The sequence below is a fragment of the Colobus angolensis genome, unplaced genomic scaffold (genome assembly GCF_000951035.1).
Source record: "Colobus angolensis palliatus isolate OR3802 unplaced genomic scaffold, Cang.pa_1.0 Scaffold401, whole genome shotgun sequence".
In the NCBI taxonomy this organism is placed as follows: Eukaryota; Metazoa; Chordata; class Mammalia; order Primates; family Cercopithecidae; genus Colobus; species Colobus angolensis.
In genome coordinates, this window is record NW_012117389.1 from 1,718,607 (window position 1) to 1,741,058 (window position 22,452).

A 22,452-nucleotide genomic window follows, 5' to 3' on the forward strand; every position below is an offset into this window, starting at 1 on the left:
GAGGAGGAAGAGGAGGAAGAAGAGGAAGAAGAGGAAGAGAAGCAGCAGCAAGGTAAAGGTAAAAATGTACTGAGGTTCTATGTCAGTTCTCTACGTGTGTGTGTTTTTTATTATTTTTGTATTTTTTAAGAGCAATGAGGCACCACTGTCATCAGTTCTCGTTAAAATGAAAGTACAACTGGAGATGTTCCCCAGTCACAAAAATTACCTACAGTACAAATAGGATAAAGGCAGTTTGGGGGAATATTAATGATATCACACTTAATCATACTAATGTCTTTTAGTTAGGTAGTAGCTTCCTCCCAAATAACTCAAATGATGCATCGCTACTTGTTTCATGCTTATCCTCATGACACCCCTGTGAAGTAAGGAAACAAAACATCAGCATCCTCCATTAGGCCTATGTGGAAGGAAAAGTTTAGGCTGTGTCTAGATCACACTGAATATGTTGTGACAAGGAACTAAATGTTCAGAAAGGAACTGATGTCCTGGATTTTGGTTTTGGTTTCTGTTTGTTTTTCACCAGCTAAGCTAACAAGCTTCATAGAATCACCGAGTTTTACAGAAACACACAGAGGAGAGGACAGTGAATAGTGGCAGAGATGGGAAGAGGATTCAAGTCGGCTGTCTCTATCTATGGCTTTCCACCATGCCCCTGCCTGCCTAATATTTCTGTTAAACAGGATGGAGTGTCCTGTGATAACACCTCCTCAATCATTCTGGTTTATTACAAAGATTAAAAATAAAAGTGATTCTTAATCTAAATACCCTGGCAGCCTCTGAGTACAATTTAGAAGATGAGACATATCAGTAGCCCAACAGGCTGGAAAGCTTGAAAGTGCTTCCAGGTTTTGCACAAGGTCACACTGGACTATTCTCAAACTCCAAGATAACGGTTACCTAACAAATAGAAGTGATTACTGAATGTGGTTCCTAATTTGCCTAAGTGTCTTACCACTTAGTCTTTAAAAAATGGTTTAATTATTACTCAAACTATTGTTGTTAGAAAATAAGTAAACAGTAAATAAAAATATTATTTTCTCAGCAGAATGCCTAGCATTGGAATAATTTTATTAGGAGAGACTATCATTTTTGATGAATAAAAAGCCATCTGGTAATAAAATTAAACATGACATTTTTTCGATGAGATGCCTTGAGAGATGAAAAGACTGCTAGCACATGTGATCTATATAGACACCATATAATTTGGCTACTTGAAAAAAAACCAGCACCCTGCTTATCATCGACTCTTGAATCTGACGGTTTTACATGCATTACTTCATTTTATTTTTACAACCAGACAACTTGGCATTATTATTACACCCATTTGACAGATGAAAAACTGGGGCATAGGGAAGTTAACAAAGTCAACTAAAGTCACATAGTTAGTAAATGATAGAGATAAAATTCAAACTCAAATAGACTAGCTGCTATGTCTATGTGCCTGGAAATGTACCAGCGGTAGGATTGTTTGTTTTTAATTTTTTGCCCTATAAGGGCAATGGAGTTCAGCTCCATCTCCATGTCTGATCATGGTAACTGCAACCAAAGAAGCACCTTGAACTCATCTATCACAATTTCTTTCATTTTGCCCATGAGAACACTGAGGACTAAGCCAGGTCCAAGATCAAACAATGAGTGAATGGCAGATCCAGGAATTGAAACTATGTGCCATTACCTCACACATCTCCAGCCTGAATTTCTTCCACTAAACTATGCACTTGCCCTCTACTGGGTTAGCAAATCCAGTTAATCACTGCTTCAGCAGCAGCATGTACTACCCCAACATGGGAGGAAGGAGGGTACATTTTCCTACAGAATGGAAACATTTAAAAAACTGTTTTAGAGATGCAGTCTTGCTATGTTGCCTAGGCTGCATTTGAACTCCTGGGCTCAAGCAATCCTTTTGCCTCAGCCTCATGGGTAGCTGGGAGTGCAGAGGCACAGCACTGCATCCAGCTGGAAACATTTTTTAAAGAGTAGGCTTGTAATCCCAGCACGTTGGGAGGCCAAGACGGGCGGATCACGAGGTCAGGAGATCCAGACCATCCTGGCTAACCCGGTGAAACCGGGTCTCTACTAAAAAATACAAAAAAAAAAAAAAAAAAAAACTAGCCGGGTGAGGTGGCAGGCGCCTGTAGTCCCAGCTACTCCGGAGGCTGAGGCAGGAGAGGAGAATGGCGTAAACCCGGGAGGCGGAGCTTGCAGTGAGCTGAGATCCGGCCACTGCACTCCAGCCTGGGCGACTGAGCGAGACTCCGTCGCTGCCATACCAACTAAATAAATATGCTCTAGAATAAATTTCTATAAAGCAACCTGATTTTCCCATTGAATCCATTTTAAAAATAGAAATGTGTTACATTAGATTATCTTACCACATGATATTATAAAAAGTATATCAAAATAGTCATAGGAAGGAAACAGAGAAATTTAACAGAAATAGAACATTCTTAATAATCACCTATTACCTCGTTATCTCTTCATACCAAATATTTAATACTGTTATAATGTTGCTTGTGTGACAGATATTTAAAATAAATGAAACCTGAAAAACCTTCAGAAGAAAGAAGACTGACGTAGCTTTGTAAATGTATGTATCATTCTGAAGGCATGTAAGGAGTTAAATGGCCCAGCTACACTTCAGTTCCTCTACATACTGAGGAATTGGACATGCTGGCAAGAGACAGAAAATGTCTCTAAGATATCTCTGAAGTGTAGCACAAATGTTGTGTCACATCCATAAAGGTAGCAGTAGTGTTGGCAGATGTCAGAGTAAGCATTCAGTTTTTATAGAAATCTAATTATTTTAAATATTCAGATCTCCCTGGGTCACCGTTTGCTCTGCCCCATCCTTTCCCTTTCCTTATAGTGTTCACTCTTAGACTCTGTTCCTACTCTACTGATAAGCATCTGGGTTATTCTGAATACTCTGCCAGAACTGCTGTAACCAGCATCAGCGGCAAAATGGAAGGTGCAAATCCTGCAAGTAGCTCCAGATGTGCAGTTCCACAGAGGGAACTCATGGCTTAAATTCATTTAATTAAATTTTAAAATTCAAAACTGGATAATTTTCAGCTAAAGTAAAGCTTTGGCTGATGTTCATTTTGTTGAATAATCTTAACATTGACCAAAATGACTTCTTAGTGACTCAGATAGTAGATGAAGTTCTGATCCAAATGATGTATAAAAAATGTTAACACTGGAAAATTAGCTGATGATAATATTAGTCAGCTATATCAGGGAAAATCAGTGCATTATTGAACTCATATTGGAAATTTCTTAGGGATCATGGTGAAGTTAACATGTTTTCTTAACAGCTATTACGCAGCTTTTGGCTATAAAATACGTGTACATTTTGATGATAAACTAAGCATATATAAAACATGCTATTCATTTGTGAGTTCATTCTCAATGTTGATGAGGGGACAAAAACATAATCTATATGATGTCCTTAGTAACCTACAATACCTTGGAGGATAGGAATGAATTTTCTCATTACAATAATAAAAATAGCCTATTGTTTTATTGTTACACATAAAACTAATAGTTTGATTTGTACAGCTTAATTATGCTCTCTCTGGTTTTCACTTGTTCCCTAGTTTCCAACAAAAAGCGGAATCATTTTCCACCTAACTCACTATATGATCTTTCACAGTTTCCTTGGTGGACTCTTACATTTACACTCCTTGCCTAAATCTTGGTCTTCCAAAATCTCCTTTATTAACACCTCCCTCTTCTTTCTCTATACTCACTCCTGCTGTGAATATCATCTGCTCCCTGTCTCCAAGTAGCCATATGCTAACATCTCTCTTTAATCACCTTATTTTCTGTAGCAGATGAATTTGGCAATTAAGTCAGAAAATCAGATTTCTAATTCTTAGTACAGGTGAAAAGGCGTATACCATATGTTTCATAAATATTTGTTGAATGAACAAATGAATAATTGAATGCAATCTATGCTATATAATGATGAGCTATTATCATAGGCTCCTCAGCTGGGATCTATAAATCATGTTCTATAAAAATGTAGGAAAGCCCACAGATTGAAAATTTATCAAAATTTGTTACTATTTTTCTAAAAGGCTCCAGGTTCTGAATGTACATATTCTCATTCAAAATAGCTTTTCTCTGCCATTAGTATGCAGAGGGAGTATGAAAGCATTAGTACATATGACTGCAACATGTGCGTCACACAGAAAGCCCAAACTTCCTTTAGCTCTGGAACACACAAACATCATTTACTACTTACGTGAATGGGACAGTCAATCTACCTAGCTGCCTCATTTTAAAATACAATCAAAGAAAGCAGGAGCTGAAACTAGCATAGAGTTTTGAGGTTTAAGTAAAGAGTGAAAGAGACAATTGCACACCATTGCGTCATTCCGAGCAGGCTTGCTGGTATCTTCCTTACTGCAGCTCATCTTTTAATAAATTTTTGTACTTCATTTTCTCAACACTAGGAAATATACACAAATATCCTGAAGATTGCTGAGAACAGAAATTAAGAATGACTAAGTATTCGTTTTAGAAAGATGAGGGCTAAGGTTTTATACTCTTTCTCTCAACATGTATCCTTGGCTGTCGGCTACCACTTATAGATGAGTAAAATATATGCTACGCTGAGTTGGAAAATAAGTTTATTCTCTTATGCTAATGATATGTTTGTTTTAATATCTGCAACCAGGAACAATGAAAAGAAGAAACTAAGAGAGAAATGGCATCTGTATTTAACCACCAGAAAGGCCTCTTTAGAAACTGGATCAAAATGAAAACTTCCCTCCCTAGAAGCAAGTTTGTCAGTATGGAAGGACTCCATTTTGAAACTGATTTGGTATCCTGGGATCTTATTTTGCTGCTGAGTTGTACTGGCCAGAATACCACGAGGCTATGGTGATCACAACCACATTTCTTACCGGATTTCCCTACAATTGAAGTGAACAGCTGGTGAGGCCCACCTTGAAACATTTTCTAACCCAAAATATTCATTTAGAAGGGATCCAGCACCTGGTAGAAACTCAATAAACAGTAACTATTGTTACTAATTTTTCCACATTTAGAAATTCCCAAGCTAAATAAATTTCTTGGTATTGTCATAGATATCTGGAGTAGACAGATTTCATCTGGAAATAACATTCAGAATTAGAGGTCTTGCAGAGATAAAGCTGTAACAGTAATCATCACAGTTATGGGAAATAGCACAGACATCTAACCATAATAGGAGACTGATTACATTTGATAGTTGAGCCACACAATGATACTATGCAGACATAAAAATAATTATATAAAATGATAATGACATGGGAAAACAATCATAATTTACTATTAAGTGGGAAAAAAACAGGTTATACATCTTTGTGGAGTTAAATGGCCAGCCCAGAGTTATACAACTACTTTGAAAAAGCACCAGGAAAGAACCAAGATTCATCCATACCCAAACCGTGTTCATACTATTGTGTCACATTAAAACCCCAAAATTCAAGTTTGTAGTCCCCAAATAAGCTATAATATCCACTGCCTTGAATTAAGTGAAGACTTAGTATAAATTTCCAGGCAGATATTTTTAAAGACTTTATAAAAACAAAGGAATGCTGAAAGTATGTCTTTGGCATCTTAAAAGAATCCTGCCTGAACAGTATGTCTCAAGGCCTGTAGATTTCCTAATATTTGAAAAAGTAGAGACTTCCTTTTTTTCCAGAAATACACTGAATGATACCTTCAGAGTGAGGTATATGTACTGTGGGATTATGTGCAGGGCACTTAATCATAGGGGGCCAAAATTATGGTCTATAAAGGGTAAGATTTGGAGCAGAAATTCTCTAAAATCTTCTAGCTTTCTGGGTTAAGATTTAAAAATACAGCCCTTACACCTATGTACCCATAAAAATTAAATCATTAAAAATAAAAATAATACATAAACAAATAAAAACTTAGCTTTCTGAGTAAAGATGGAGAAACACGGGCTTTATGTTTAGACAGACTTGGTTTTGAATTCTAACCAGAGCCTATGTATATTAGTCCGTTTTCACGCTGTTGATAAAGACATACCCGAGACTGGGCAACTTACAAAAGAAAGAGGGTTAATTGGACTCACAGTTCCACGTGGCTGGGGAGGCCTCACAAAATTGCATGGAGGAAGGCAAGGAGGAGTAAGTCACATCTTATGTGGATGGCAGCAAGGAAACAGAGAGCTTGTGCAAAGAAACTCCTGTTATTGAAACCATCAGATCTCATGAGACCCATTCAGTATCATGAGAACAGCACGGGAAAGACCAGCCCCCATGATTCAATCATATCCCACCAGGTTCCTCCCACAACACTTGGGAATTACGGGAGCTACAAGATGAGACTTGAATGGAGACACAGAGCCAAACCGTATCAGCCTCCATTACCCTATGTGGCACCTCTGAGTGAATTAGAAAGCTCTCCCCTCAAGGTAGACACAACTCTGTAGGCACATGTAGACAGCCTTTGGGAGAACAAAGTCCCCCTTAATTGGGAAAAGACAGTCCCAAGCAAGGGCTCCAGGCTTAGTTAGCAGACCATAGGCTGGATTCCAGCTCCCATTACTTCCCTCCGTGTGCATCCTTGTGCACTGTGCAACCACAAGCCTCCTTTGAAATGGAGGCTCCGGGCCCAGTGCAGGCCCACAGTTACTAAAGCTCAGAGTCAAACTATCAAGAGGAAAAGATAATAGAGCTGGCCTGGCCTGAAATTTAGTAGTCGCTAGTGCATTGATGCCCTCTCATGATGTTATACCTGTTAAGTGCTAATGGACGGCTGCTACTTGAGAACCCTGGGAGAAATATTATTAATGATCACAGAAATAGAGTGCATGCTTTCCTCAATTTGGTACTTAAAACACAAATTCCTCTCATGGAATGAAATTGGGAACCCTTGCACCCTTTGAAATAACTGGTTGTTATTGCTCTCATATATTGCATGCCTACTGTGTGTCTGGTACTTTACACATATCTTGCAAGAGATATGGAGCGTTCTGGTCAGGACCCTTTTCTTCCAGTCTTGGCTCACTGTGTGACCCTGGGCAAGTCATTGCCCCTCTCTGGGCCTCGTTTCCTCCTCTAAATCATTCAGGCATGGGCCAGATCATCTCTAAAGGTCTTTTCAGCTCTTAGTTATATGACTCTATAGCTCTATTTTCTTTTAGAAAATAAGTCAGATCTCTGAATCAGGTGGAGAGTAGGAGGGAAGCAGAAATAGTTTCAGTAACAATGGAGATGGCTGGCATTTTGACGCTCCCTGAACATGACTATATTTTCTTAAAGGCAATCAATAAGGGAGAGTTTGGGAAAGTATTTCAAGTAGCTATAAATGTCAGTTGTATAATCTTATGTGATATAACTTGTATTACCAGTGACCTCCAGAAACGTCATCGTAATGCAGCCTTCTCCCAAATATCCCCAGAAAATTAATACATTTCTGTTTCATCTGTATAACCTCTGTGCTAGATAGTTGAAAAAGTCCCCTTTGCACTGGTTTGCATTCCCATCAGCAATAAAGAGGAGTAATTCTTTCTCCACAGCCCTGCCAAGAGAACATGTTGTCATACTTTTAAATTTTTGCCAGTTTGATAGGAAGAAAACAGCATCTTGCTATTGTTTTAATATGCATTTCTCTAATTATAAGTGAGCTTAGGCATTTTTCCTATATTTATGGGACATCTTACATATACATATATATATATGCACATATATATACATAGACATATATATACGTGTGTGTGTGTGTGTGTGTGTGTGTAAATTGCCTGCTCATGTCTTTATTTTTCCCTTTTTTTTGATCATCACTATGCCAACCGGGTGTAATGAGGGTTTTAGTCATTTAGCCCTCGATTTAAGAGTTCTTTATATTTGCGGGATATGAGTCGTTTGTGATATGGTGCAAACATTTTCTTCCTGTTTACCAGTTGTCTTTCAACTTTGTTTAGCATGTTTTATAGTGCAATTGTTTTAGTTTCATGTAGTCTATCAATAATTTATGTATTTAGTTATTTTTTGCATATGGAATTTCATGTAAATTGAAAAGTTGTAGTTGGAAAGCCTTAAACAACAAACTTTAAGAGGAAATTACCCATATTTTCTTCTAGCATTTCTGTGGTTTCATTTTTACACTTATTTGGCTGTTCCTTTTGGAGTTCATTATTTTATATAGCATGAGATAGAGGGATAATTAAATGATAATAATAATAGAGTCCAATCCATATAACAAAATAAATATCCTGGAGCATATACTGACAAAAATAAATAATTGAATAAATAAATGAATGGAGAAGAAGGGCAGATGTTTTTACAGTAGAATTCAAATTAATAAATGTAGAATGAGTGATATAGATAAACATTGCTATTGGGCAAACACCACAAAAGTAATTATTATAGTTAAGAAATGTTGACGGGTGCTAAAATTAGTGGGCAAAACATATGATTAATAACAGGTATTCATGGTATTTACAGAATGTCAAAGTATTTCCTAACAAGAAATTAGAGAAATTATGTACCTCTTGGTATCATGCATTGGGAAAGACACACTTCTGCGTTATCCCTGCCAAAAATTCCTAACCTGAATTTAACCATGAGGTTACTTCAGAAAAACTCACATTGAGAAACATACTGAAAAATATCTTACCAGTATACTTCAAAAATGTCAAGGTCATGAAAGACAAGAAAAGACAAAACTGTCACAGGCTAGAAGAGGCTATGGAGAATGGCAACTAATTGAAACATGAGATACTGGATGAGATCCTCGACCAGGAAAGGAACATTAATAGAATAACTGATGAAATCTAAATAAAATCTGTAGTGTAGGTGACAGTATTGTATCAATGAGTGTCTCCTAGTTTCAGTAATTATACTATGGTAACAGAAGAAGTCAAAATGAGGGGAAACTAAGTATGCAGAAAATCTGTACTAATGTTGCCACTTTTCAGTAAGTGTAAAATTATTTCAAAATGAAAAGTTAAAAATGTCCCTTTTTGCAATCCAGTCTATTTATCCAAAGTGAACAGCTTAAGAACTGAAGCAGCTTTCATCATCAATGCTTAATGAAAACGTATCTCTAAGACAACACAGTACTCAAACCTAAACTCTAGCTACTGGTTAAGCACCATAGCTGAATACCATCCCTTCTAGAAACTCATCCCACATTACACCCAGTTGGCACAGTGATGATCAACAAAACAGATACATAGGAACCAGACAAAGCAAATTCTCACACTTTTGGCACATCATAGCTATATGATCTTAAGTGCCTTAATCTCTTAGAGATGTACTTTCCATACCTGTGAAATTGAGATAATCCCCACTTTCCCATAAAGCATAATAAAAATTAAATGGCACACCATGTTGTCATAAATTAAATGAGTTAAGGTATAAAAGTGCCTCTTTTTTGGAAACCATCATGCTTAGCAAACTATCACAAGAACAGAAAACCAAACACCGCATGTTCTCACTCATAGGTGGGAACTGAACAATGAGATCACTTGGACTCGGGAAGGGGAACATCACGCACTGGGGCCTATCATGGGGAGGGGGCAGGGGGGAGGGATTGCATTGGGAGTTATACCTGATATAAATGACGATTGATGGGTGCTGACGAGTTGATGGCTGCGGCACACCAACATGGCACAAGTATAAATATGTAACAAACCTGCACGTTATGCACATGTACCCTAGAACTTAAAGTATAATAATAAAAAATAAAAAATAAAAAGTGCCTCTTACACTGTCGAGAAACTAGTAGACACCAAGTAGTAACTACTCTTTCCATCAATTTTAGTATCATGCTAATTGATCCAACCTTTCGTCTTGGGATCTATGCTTTTAAAATTACTAGAACTATTTCTGGTCATTAGAGATATATGTTTTACCTCCTGTATAACACTAGAGACTACTGGATCCTTGAAATAGCCTCCAGTTTTGCTGTTGTCATTTGTTTTAGTCTGATCAGACTGCTATAACAAAACACCATATTCTGAGTGGCTTCACAGAGACATTTATTTCTCACAGTCTGAAGCCCGAAAGTCCAAGCTCAGGGTGCCAGCATAGTCAGGTTCTGGTGAGGGCTCCCTTCCTGGTTGCAGATAACCACCTACTTGCTGCATCCTCTGACAACAGAGAGAGGAGGCTCTGGTCTCTATTCCTCTTCTTATAAGGGCACTAATCACATCATAGGTGCCCCAACCTTATGAGCTCATCTAAACTTAAGTATCTCCTAAAAGTCTTACCTCAAAATATCATCAAGTTGGGGGTTAGGGCTTCAATATGAATTTTGTGGGCAAACATCTAATCCACAATATTACTGATATTCATTTTACTTGGTAGACTTAATTTCAAATTTAGAAATGAATACATTTTAAACAAGTAATTCCCCTACCATAAAAGTTGACTAATTATTATTTCAGGATATTATCCCTTATATTTTCCTATGCATGTATGTTACAGATATTATAAATTATACTGAACATATAGTGTGTGTTTTCATTCAGCATTTGCATCAATATTCATACAGACTTAGAAAACACCCAAAATTCATGATTTTTACCATGCTTAATATTTAATCAGAGTATGCATTATAGTACTAATTAATCCTCTATTGTTTAATATTTTACGGTTTGCTTCACACAATATTATTATTATAAACAATGTCACAATGTGTTACAAAGCATGTAAACAAGCATCTCCACTTTTGAGAGCATTTATCTATGCCAATAAATATTCTTTCATAATATTCTTTTTAACAACTGCATTCAGAGAGGGATGGAGCTACAAGACCAAAGAGAAAGCTCCACTGTTTGTCCCACCCCAACTCAAGGACAGCAATTTAACAACTATGTAACAAAACACACAAAAAAAAGCATCTTCAATCAGGTAAACACTCACAGTACCGGGTATTAACATTGTATCACTGAAAGAGGCAATGAAGAGGTCAGAAAAGACAGTCTTAAATTGCCAACATTACCCCTCCCCCATCCCCTAGCAATGGTCACATGGCATGGAGAGAGAATCTGCACTTGGGAGAGGAAGAGTGCAGCAATTGTGAAACATTGCATTGACCTCGGTGCTGCCCTGTCTCAGCAGAAAGCAAAACTGGGATAATTTAAGTTGATGCCCACCTGTGGGTTGAGTACTTATTTTATTTATTTTTTAATTCTGATTTTTATTTAATTTTTAACTTTCATTTTAGGTTTAGGAGTACATGTGAAGGTTTGTTACGTAAGTAAACACGTGTCACAGGGATTTGTTGTAGATATTATTTCATCACCCAGGTATTAAACCCAGTATCCAATAGTTATATTTTCTGCTCCTTTCTCTCTTCCCAACAGGCCTCCCTCAAGTAGACCCTAGTGTCTGTTGTTTGTTCTTTGTATTCATATCTTCTTATCATTTAGTTCCCATGTATAAATGAGAACATGCAGTGTCTGGTTTTCTGTTCCTGCTTTAGTTTGTTAAGTATGATAGCCTCCAGCTTCATCCATGTTCCCACAAAAGACATGATCTCATTTTTCATGGCTGCATAGTATTCTATGGTGTATATCTACCACATTTTGTTTATCCAATCTGTCATTGATGGGCATGTAGGTTAATTCCATGTCTTTGGTATTATGAATACTGCTGCAATGAACATCTGTGTGCATGTCCCCTTATGGTACAATGCTTTATATTCCTCTGCGTATGTACCCAGTAATGGGATTGCTGGGTCGAATGGTAGTTCTGCTTTTAGCTTTTTGACAAATCACCACACTGCTTTCTACAATGGATGAACTAATTTACATTTGGAGGGAGTATTTAAACCACCTTCAGAGGGGAATCGCCCATCCCAGCAGTTGGAACGTCAATTCTGGCAAGCCTCACCATGGTAAGCTGAAGTGCACAGGTACCCTAAATAAACTTGAAAAGCAGTCTGGAGAGGGTCCAGCAAGATGGTCAAATAGCAACAGCTTTGGTCTGCTGCTCCCAGGGAGATCCCCGCAGAAGGTGGGTGATTTCTGCATTTCCAACTGAGGATCCTGGTTCATCTCACTGGGATGAACCTGGTTCATCTCAACTGCCAGAAGAAGAATTCAGAAGGTCGATTATTAAGCTAATCAAGGAGGCACCAGAGAAAGGTGAAGTCCAGCTTAAATGAATAAAAAACATGATCCAGAAAATGAAAGGAAAATTCTTCAGTGAAATAGAATAACTAAAAAACAATCACAATTTCTGGTAATCAAGGGCACACTTAGAGAAATGCAAATTCACTGGAAAACCTCAGCAATAGATTCGAACAAGCAGAACCTAATCCATCAAAAACAAAGAAAAAAGAGTTTTAAAAAATTAACAAAGCCTCCAAGAAGTTTGGGACTATGGTAAACATAAGAATAATTGGCGTTCCCGAGGAAGAAGAGAAATGTAACAGTTTGGAAAACATATTGGAAGGAATAATCAAGGAAAACTTCCCTGACCTTGCTAGAGATCTAGAAATCAAAATATCCCCAAAGAAGCTCAAAGAACACCTGGGAAATTCATCATATAAAGATCATCACCTAGGCACACAGTCATCAGGTTATCTAAAGTCAAGACAAAGGAAAGAATCTTAAGAGCTGTAAGGCAAAAGCATCAGCTAACCTATGAAGAAAAACTTATCAGACGAACGCAGATTTCTCAGCAGAAACCTTACAAGCTCGAAGGGATCGGGGCCTTATTTTTAGCTTCCTTAAACAAAATAATTATCAGCCAAAAATTTTGTATCCAGAAAAATGAAGCTTCGTAAATGAAGGATAGATACATTATTTTCCAGACAAACAAATGCTAAAAGAATTTGTCACTACCAAGCCAGTACTACAAGATATGGTAAAAGGAAGCCTAAATCTTGAAACAAATCCTCAAAAAACACCAAAATAGAACCTCATTAAAGCATAAATCTCACAGGACATATGTAACAATAACACAATGAAAGAAAACAAGTTATTTAGGCAAAAAATAGCATGATGAATAGAATACCACCACAATACCACCTGATACCTCAATACTAACATTGAAAGTAATGGGCCTAAATACTCCACTGAAAAGATACAGAAAGTCAGAACGGATAAGAATTTGCCAGCCAAGTTTCTGCTGTCTTGAGGAGACTCACCTAACACATAAGGACCCATATAACCTTAAGGTAAAGGGGTGGAAAAAGATATTCCATGTAAATGCACACCAAAAGCCAGCAGTGGTTATTCTTATATCAGACTAAACAAACTTTAAAGCAACAGCAATTTTAAAAGACAAAGAGGAACATTATGTAATGATAAAAGGACTAGTCCAAGAGGAAAATATCACAGTCCTAAATTTATATGCACCTAACACTGAACTCCCAAATTTATAAAACAATTACTACTAGACCTAAAAAATGAGATAGATGGCAACACAATAACAGTGGGTGACTTCAATAATCCACTGAGAGCACTAGACAGATCATCAATACAAAAAGTCAACAAAGAAACAATGGACTGAAACTACAGCCTATAACAAACGGACTCAACAGATATTTCCAGAACATTCTACCCAACAACTGTAGAATATACATTCTATTTATAAGTAGATGAAACATTCTCCAAAATGGACCATATGATAGGCCACAAAACAAATCTCTGTAAATTTAAGAAAACCAAATTTATACCAAGTATTCTCTCAGACAACAGTGGAATAAAATTGGAAAACAAATTCAAAAGGAACCCTCAAAACCATGCAAACAACATGGAAATTAAATAATCTGCTCCTGAATGATGGTTGGGTAAACAATGAAATCAAGATGGCTATTTAAAAATTATTTGAATTGAAATATAATAGTGACACAACCTCTCAAAACCTCTGAGAAACAGCAAATGCAGTGCTAAGAAGAAAGTTCACAGCATTAAATGCCTTCACCAAAAAGTCTGAAAGGGCACAAATAGACAATCAAAGGTCACACCACACAAAAGTGGAGCAACAAGAACAATCCAAACCAAACTCCAGCAGAAGAAAAGAAAGAATGAAGATCAGAGCAGAACGAAATGAAATTGAAACAAAAAAAATACATAAAAGATAAGTGAAACAAAAAGCTGGTTCTCGGAAAATATAAGTAAAATTGATAGACAATTAGTGAGATTAACTAAGTAAAGAAGAAAGAAGATCCAAATAAACTCAAATACAAAAGAAACGGGAGATATTACCACTGATGCCACGGAAATACAAAAGATTATTCAACACTACTGTGAACCCCTTTATGCACATAAACTATAAAACTTAGAGGAGATGGATACAGTCCTGGAAATATACAACTCTCCTAGACTGAACCAGGAAGATACAGAATCTCTGAACAGACCAATAGCAAGCAGCAAAGTTGAAATGGTAATTAAAAATTTGTCAGCAAAATGACGTCCAGGATCAGATGGACTCACAGCTGAATTCTATCAGACATTCAAAGAAGAATTGGTACCAATCCTATTAACACTGTTACACAGGACAGAGAAAGAAGAAATCCTCCCTAAATCATTCTAAGATGCCAGTATCACCCTACTACCAAAACCAGGGAAAGACCTAACAACAAAAAAAAGAAAACTACAGACCAATATCCCTGATGAAAATAGATGCAAAAATCCTCAACAAAATAATAGCAAACTGAATCCAACAGCATATCAAAAAGACAATCCACCATGATCAAGTAGGTTTCATACTTGGGATGCAGGGATGGTTTAACATATGTAAGTCGATAAATGTTACACACCACATAAACAGGATTTAAAACAAAAATCACATGATCATTTCAATAGATGCAGAAAAAGCATTTGACAAAACTCAGCATCCATTTATGATTAAAACCCTCAGCAAAATCGGCATAGAAGCAACATACCTTAACCTAATAAAAGCCATCTACAACAAACTCACAGCCAACATTATACTGAATAGGGAAAATTTGAAAGCATTTTCCCCTAAGAACTGGAACAATACAAACATGCTCTTTCTCACCACTTCTATTCAACATAGTTCTGGAAGACCAAGCCAGAGCAGTCAGACAAGAGAAAGAAATAAAGGGAATCCAAATCGGTAAAGAGGAAGGCAAACTATCGCCTTGGCAAACTATGATCGTATACCTAGAAAATCCTAAAGACTCATCCAAAAAGCTCCTAGAACTAGTAAATGGATTCAACAAAGTTTCAGGATACAAAATTAATGTACACAAATCAGTAGCTCTGCTATACAGCAACAGCGACCAAGCTGACAATCAACTCAAGAACTCAACCCCTTTCACAATAGCTGAAAAAAATAAAATAAAATACTTAGGAATATACCTAACCAAGGAGCTAAAAGACCTCTACAAAAAAAAACTAAAAAACACTGCTGAAGTAAATTATAGATGACACAGAAACAAATAGAAACACATCCCATTCTCATAAATGGGTAGAATCAATACTGTTTAAATGACCATACTGCCAAAAGCAATCTACAAATTTAATGCAATTCCCATTAAAATACCACTATCATTCTTCATAGGACTAGAAAATAGACAATCCTAAAATTCATATGGGACCAAAAAAGAGCCCACGTAGCCAAAGCAAGACTAAGCAAATAGAACAAATCTGGAGATATCAGATTACGTGACATCAAACTATACTATAAGGCCATCGTCACCAAAACAGCATGGTACTGGTATAAAAATAGGCATCTAGACCAATTGAACAGAAAAGAGAACGCAGAAATAAACCCAAATACTTACAGCCAACTGATTTTCAACAAAGCAAAGAAAAACATAAAGTAGGGAAAGTACACCTTATTCAACAAATGGTGTTGGGATAATTGTCAAGCCACATGTAGACAAATGAAACTGGATCCTCGTCTCCCACCCTATACAAAAATCAACTCAAGATGGATCTAAACCTTAAATGTAAGACTGAAGTCATAAAGATTCTAGAATATAACATCGAAAAAACTCTTCTAGATATTGGCTTAGGCAAAGATTTCATTACCAAGAATGCAAAAGCAAATGCAACAAAAACAAAGATAAATAGATGGAACTTAATTAAACTAAAAAGCTTCTGCATGGCAAAAGAAATAATCAGCAGAGTTAACAGACAACCCACAGAGTGGGAGAAAATTTTCACAATTTATACATCCAACAAAGAACTAATATTCAGAATGTACAAAAACTCAAACAAATCAGCAAGAAAAAAACAAACAATCCCACAAACAATCCCATTAAAAAGTGGGCTAAGAACATGAAAAGACAGTTCTTAAAAGAAGATATACAAATGGTCAGCAAGCATATGGAAAATGCTGAACATGACTAATGATCAAAGAAATGCTAATCAAAATCAAAATGCAATACCACTTCACTCCTGCAAGAATGGCCATAAGCAAAAAATCAAAAAATAATTGATGTTGGCTGGAATGTGGTAAATAAGGAACACATTTACACTGTTGGAGGGAATGTAAACTAGTGCAACCACTATGGAAAAGAGTGTGAAAATTCCTTAAAGAACTAAAAGTAGATCTACCATTTGATCCAGCAATCCCACTATTAGGTATCTAACCAGAGGAAAGGAAGTCATTATACCAAAAAGATACTTGTGCACACATGTTTGTAGCAGCATGATTTGCAATTGCAAAAATATGAAACCAGCCCAAATGCTCATCAATTAATGAATGGATGAAGAAAATTATATATATGAATACTATTCAGCCATAAAAAGGAATGAAATATTGGCATTCATAGTAACCTTGATGGAATTGGAGACTATTATTCTAAGTGAAGTAACTCAGAAATGGAAAACCAAACACTGTATATTCTCACTCATATGTGGGAGCTAAGCTATGAGGACACAAAGGTATAAGAATGATATATTGGACTTTGGGGGCTCAGGGGAAAGGATGGGGGTAGCAAGGGATAAAAGACTATTCATTGGGTACAGTGTATGCTGCTTGGGTGATGGGTGCACCAAAACCTCAGAAATCACAACTAAAGAACTTATTCATGCAACCAAACACCACCTGTTCCCCAAAAACCTACTGAAATAAAAAAAAATGTAAATCAAGCATCTTCTCTGAACACAACAGAATACAACTAGAAATCAATAACACAAGGAACTGTGGAAACTGTGCAAATACAGAGAAATTAAACAATATGCTTCTGAATGACCAGTGGGTTAATGAAAAAATTAAGAAAAAATTCAGAAAATGTATTAAAACAAATGGAAATTGAAACACAACATGCTAAATCTTATGGGATACAGCAAAAGCAGTACTAAGAGGGAGGTTTATAGCTATAAGTGCCTACATCAAAAAAAAAAAAACAAAAAAACTTAAAATAACCCAATGATGCATCTTAAAGAACTGGAAAAGCAAGCACAAACCAAACACAAAACTAGTGGAATAAATGAAATAATAAAGAGCAAGAGCAGAAATAAATGATTTTGAAATGAAGGAAACAATACAAAAGATAAACAAAGCTAAAAGTTGGTGATTTGAAAAGATATACAAAATCTGACAAACCTTTAGCCAGATTAACCAAGGAAAAAAGAGAAAATAGCTGAATGAAAATCAGATACGAAGAAAGAGATGTTACAAATGGTACCACGTTAATTACTACTATGAGCAACTATATTCCAATAAGTTGGAAAATCTAGAAGAAATGAATGAATTCCTAGAAACATACAACATATTAAGATTAAACCATGAAGAAATCCAAAACTCATATAGACAAGTAACAGGTAAAGAGATTGAACCCATATTGAAAAGTCTCCCGCTCAGGACCCAATGGCTTCACTGTTGAATTCTACCAAAGATTTCAAAAACTAACACCTATACTACCCAAACTACTCTAAAAAATAGAGGATGATGGAATAATTCCAAACTCGTTTTACAAAGCCAGTGTTATCCCGGTACCAAAACCAAAGATACATCAAAAAATGAAAACTATAGGCCAGTATCACTGATGAATACTGATGCAAAAATCCTCAAAAAATATTAGCAAACTGAATTCAACAATATATTAAGAAGGATCATTCATCATGACCAACTGGGATTTATCGCAGGCATGCAAGGATGGTTGAACATACAAAATCAATTAATGTGATACATCATATCAACAGAATGAAGAACAAAAATCATATGATCATTTCAATTGATGCAGTAAAAGCATTTGATGAAATTCATCCTCTCTTCATGTCAAAAACCCTCAAAAAACTGGGCATAGAAGGAACATATCTCAACATAATAAAAACCACATGTGACAAACTTACAGCTAGTATTATAACGAATGGGGAAAAAAACTGAAAGCCTTTCTTTCACGACTGGGTACATGATAAGGGTGTTCATTTTCACCATTGTTATTCAACATAGTAGTGGAAGTCCTAGGTAGAACAATCAGACAAGAGAAAGAAATAAAGGGCATCCAAGTTGAAAAGGAAGGAGTCAAATTATCCTTATTTGCAGATGGTATAATCTTACATTTGGAAAAACCTACTAAAGACTTCACAAAAAAAAATTGTTAGAAATGATATATAAATTCAGTAAAGTTGCAGGATACAAAGTCAACATACAAAAATCAGTAGCATTTCTATATGCCAACAGCAAACAATCAGAAAAATGATATCAAGAAAGTAATCCCATTTACAATAACTACAAAAACCCTAAGAATAACAAAAGAAGTGAAAGATCTCTATAATGAAAACTATAGAACATTAATGTAAGAAATGGAAGTGGACACCAAAAATGTAAAGATATTCCATGTACACGGCTTGGAAGAATCAATATTGTTAAAATTTCCGTACTACCCAAAACAATCTACAGGCTCAATGCAATCTCTATCAAAATACAAATGATATTATTCACAGAAATAGAAAAAAAAATCCTAAAATCTATATGGAACCACTACAGACGCAGAATATCCAAATAAATCCTGGGCAAAAAATAACAAAACTGGAAGAATCATTTTTCTTTACATTAAATTATAATACAGAGCTATAGTAATCAAAACAGCATGGTACTGGCATAAAACAGAAACATAAATCAGCGGAACAGAATAGAGAACCCAAAGACGAATCCATATATCTACAGTGAACTCATTTTTGACTAAAGTGTCAGAAACATACATTGGGGAAAGGACAGTCTCTTCAATATGGAAAGACTGGATATCCATATGCAAAAGAATGAAACTAGATGCCTATCTCTCACCATATACCAAAATTTCAACCCTCACTAGAAGAACATGAAACTGCCCATGTCCTTGTACTCTTACCAATACATGTCATTATTTTTTAATCTCTGCTATTTTAATATGTAGAAAATATTTCACTTCTGCCCATTTTTTTCTTCTTTGAGTTTAGCTAAACATTTTAGTCTCATTTACATGTGAATTATGCGAACCTAGGAAGGAATTCACATGTTTGTGTTTTATATGTTGATAACAAGCAATATGTGAAAAGAGGGGGGAAAGTACTATTATCTCTATTGCTATTTTTGCAAATAGTGAAGTTGATGCTCAGGATATCAAAGAAATTTTCCCAAAGTCAGTGAAAGATCAAATCTTCTAGCACTCTTCCTAGTTCGCTCCTAATCTGAAGTTGCTAAGTAAACACAGGGCTGATAGGCAATCCCAGTTTTTCTAAGTGCAAATAAAAATGTAACATATATAATTTAGTGATGGAGTTGTCCGAGCTTTCTCCTCTCCTCTCTCCTTTTCCTTCTAGCATAATCTTAGCAAAAGAAAGCAAAGGGAGGAGGAAAGTAAGGCAGGTGGACTTGGGAGGTCTCCCAAGCATAACTAGAACATATTTTATTCACTTCAGCATTTGGCTCCACAACAGTACTTGAGATGACAGTCTGTGAGATGCCCCAGGGCCAATCACATGGCCTCCCTACTGATGTCCTATCTAGGTTGCTCCAGCCTCCCTGGTCTCCAGTTTGCCTTTTGCATGGAGATCCAAGAAGAAATGGGCCACTTGAGGGACAGTTGCTTTCCCCCATACCACACAAATAGACTCATTTCCTACTTTATTTTCTGTGTTTTTAAAGAAAGATGGAAATGCACTAATCTCTTTCACTCAAAGTAATGTTTGTTTTGTCTTTCTAAAATATTCGTATCCTTCCTTCACACTGAATACTCAAAACAGACCTCTGTGGTAAATAGGTGCAGCATTCCTTCAAATGACTTAAGTAACTCTCCATTTTACTCTAGAATATACGTATATACAAACATACACATATACATGTGTATATATGTATATACATACACACACATATGTGATACATGTACACATAACATATATATCAAAACATTCAGGCTAGGATGGTTTGTGTGGAGATGGGGGGGATCAAACTTCTTACAACATTTAGGCCCAAGTTCTGTCCCCAACTCTGTTATATAGATTGCATTGAAAGTTCAGAATAAATCTATGTTGTTGGGAGTAATTCTACAATGATTCCAATGGAGATGAATAGATGTGTATATATGTATTACATATACATATACACACACACACACACATACACAAATGTATGTGTACACTCCTATATATGTAATATATATGAATACACACACGAGTGTGTGTAAATACACATGATAAATGCCCAGGTGGTTGTATGAATGGAGGTGATAGAAATGAGTCCAGAGGCAGTGAGAACAAACATTAGTTAAGAGACTGCTGTGTGCCAAGTACTATAACTATATTATCTAATTTAACCTTCAAAGGAATTCTTGAAGTGGGAAAAGATGGTACCAGGTTAGTCTGTCAGACCTACTGGACGTATTCACTGTTCAGGTTCCCTGATCATACAGAATGTCTCCAGTAAATGCCTGGCCATATAGAATGCCTCCAGTAAATCTGCATCAGGTGACTTCACTCTGGGCGGTGTTAATTCAGGATGCTTTGTAATAGAGATAGGTAGGAGCAACTTCTTATAAAATTGCAGCCTGAGGTATATCATCAACTCTTATATATTCCAGAAGTGATTGAAAAACTGGAGTAATTCAGCATGGGAGAGAGAGAGGTCAGGATGGTTTTTGTGGAGATGGGAGGATCAAACTTCTTTCAAAATTTAGGCCCAAGTTATGTTCCCAACTCTGTCATATAGACTGCATTGAAAGTCCAGAATAAATCTATGTTGTTGGGAGTAACTCTAGAATGGTACCAATGGAGATAAATAGATCCAACTTCTTATAAAATCAAAGTGCAAGTTGTGTCATTTCTTTCAGCTTCCTTGATAATGTGGATTGGCTCAGTGGAAAGCAAAAGGTACGAATGGTTTGTTGTGAAGACTGATGCATGGAACCTCTTACAAAATGGAGACCCAGGGCATGTCTTCAACTCTTAAATCTTCCAGATTGTATCAAATGTCTCTACTAAACCTGCACTGAGCAATCCACATTGGAGGATATTTCTCAGTGGGGATGATCAAGGCAGATTCCTTAAAACATATGCCCTTAACTCTATAAAATGTTTCAAGTAATTCAGCATTGGAATTGCCAGGACTATCAGGCCAGTACAGTTTGCATTAAAGACAAACGCATCAGACCTTTGAAAAAATTGAGGCCTCAGGTATGTCTCAACTCTTCAGCTGAGGATATTAAGAGGCGACTAAGTTCCATCTGCCATAAAGCCCCAGGTGGCAAATTATTTTTGCTCTGTGCTTACCTTAGGAAGCTGCCAAATGTAGCTTCCAATATCCATAAAGGGATAGAGATTTCCAAGCTGTGTTTCTAAAGCGGGGAAAGCCTGTTAAAAAGGTCACTGTGATGCAGCTGAGGAGAATCTGTCCCGGTGCAAGAGCAGGTACTTGTGAAAGTTTCACTGGACCAAGAACTTGGATGGCCAAACTAGAACATGGAAAAAGGTTCATCTGGGCCTTTGAGGCTGAAGGGACTCCATTGCTGGCCATCTCAGGAACTTTCCCTCCTTTAATCTTTTTTTTTTTCTTTTTAAACAGCTTAATTGAAATATAGTTCATACGCCATATAACTCACCCTTTAAAGCTAACAATTAAATTTAGTATCTTCATAGAATTGTCAAACTATCACCACAATCAATTTTAGAATATTTTCACTACCCCAGAAAGAAACCCCATATCCTTTAGCAGTCAATGCTCCCTGCGTTTCCCTCCTAGACCCTCTTATCACTAGGCAACCACTAATCTATTGTCTGTCTCTATAGATTTGCCTAAGCTGTACATTTCATATAAATGAAGTCATAGAGTTTTTTTAATTTATCTCTGAAATGTAGCTGTCTTCATGTCTTATTTAAAAAAAGAGCACTCAGAGAAGTCAAGTAATATCCCCATGAATACACAGGTAGAAAGTGGTGGAGCCAGGACATAAACCAAGGTGTTCTAGAAAACCTGGGTTCTGGTATTGATGAAACGTACCTCAAAATAATAAGAGCTATTTATGACAAACCCACAGCTAATATCATACTGAATGGGCAAAAACTGGAAAAATTCCCTT

The 22,452-nt window shown here is 36.4% G+C and overlaps 1 protein-coding gene across 3 annotated transcripts in view; it reads right to left on the minus strand.

Moving 5' to 3' along the window:
- Positions 1-22,452, minus strand: part of FGF13 (fibroblast growth factor 13) — a 550,802-nt gene that overhangs the window by 347,982 nt on the left and 180,368 nt on the right. The window contains exon 3 of one of the 3 annotated variants that reach the window (XM_011955823.1): positions 6,092-6,205. The exons of the other annotated variants lie outside the window; for them this stretch is intronic. Coding sequence (XP_011811213.1) covers positions 6,092-6,128 — 37 coding nt within the window. The 5' untranslated portion in view covers positions 6,129-6,205. The remainder of the gene's footprint in view (positions 1-6,091; positions 6,206-22,452) is intronic. 3 annotated transcript variants of the gene reach the window in all.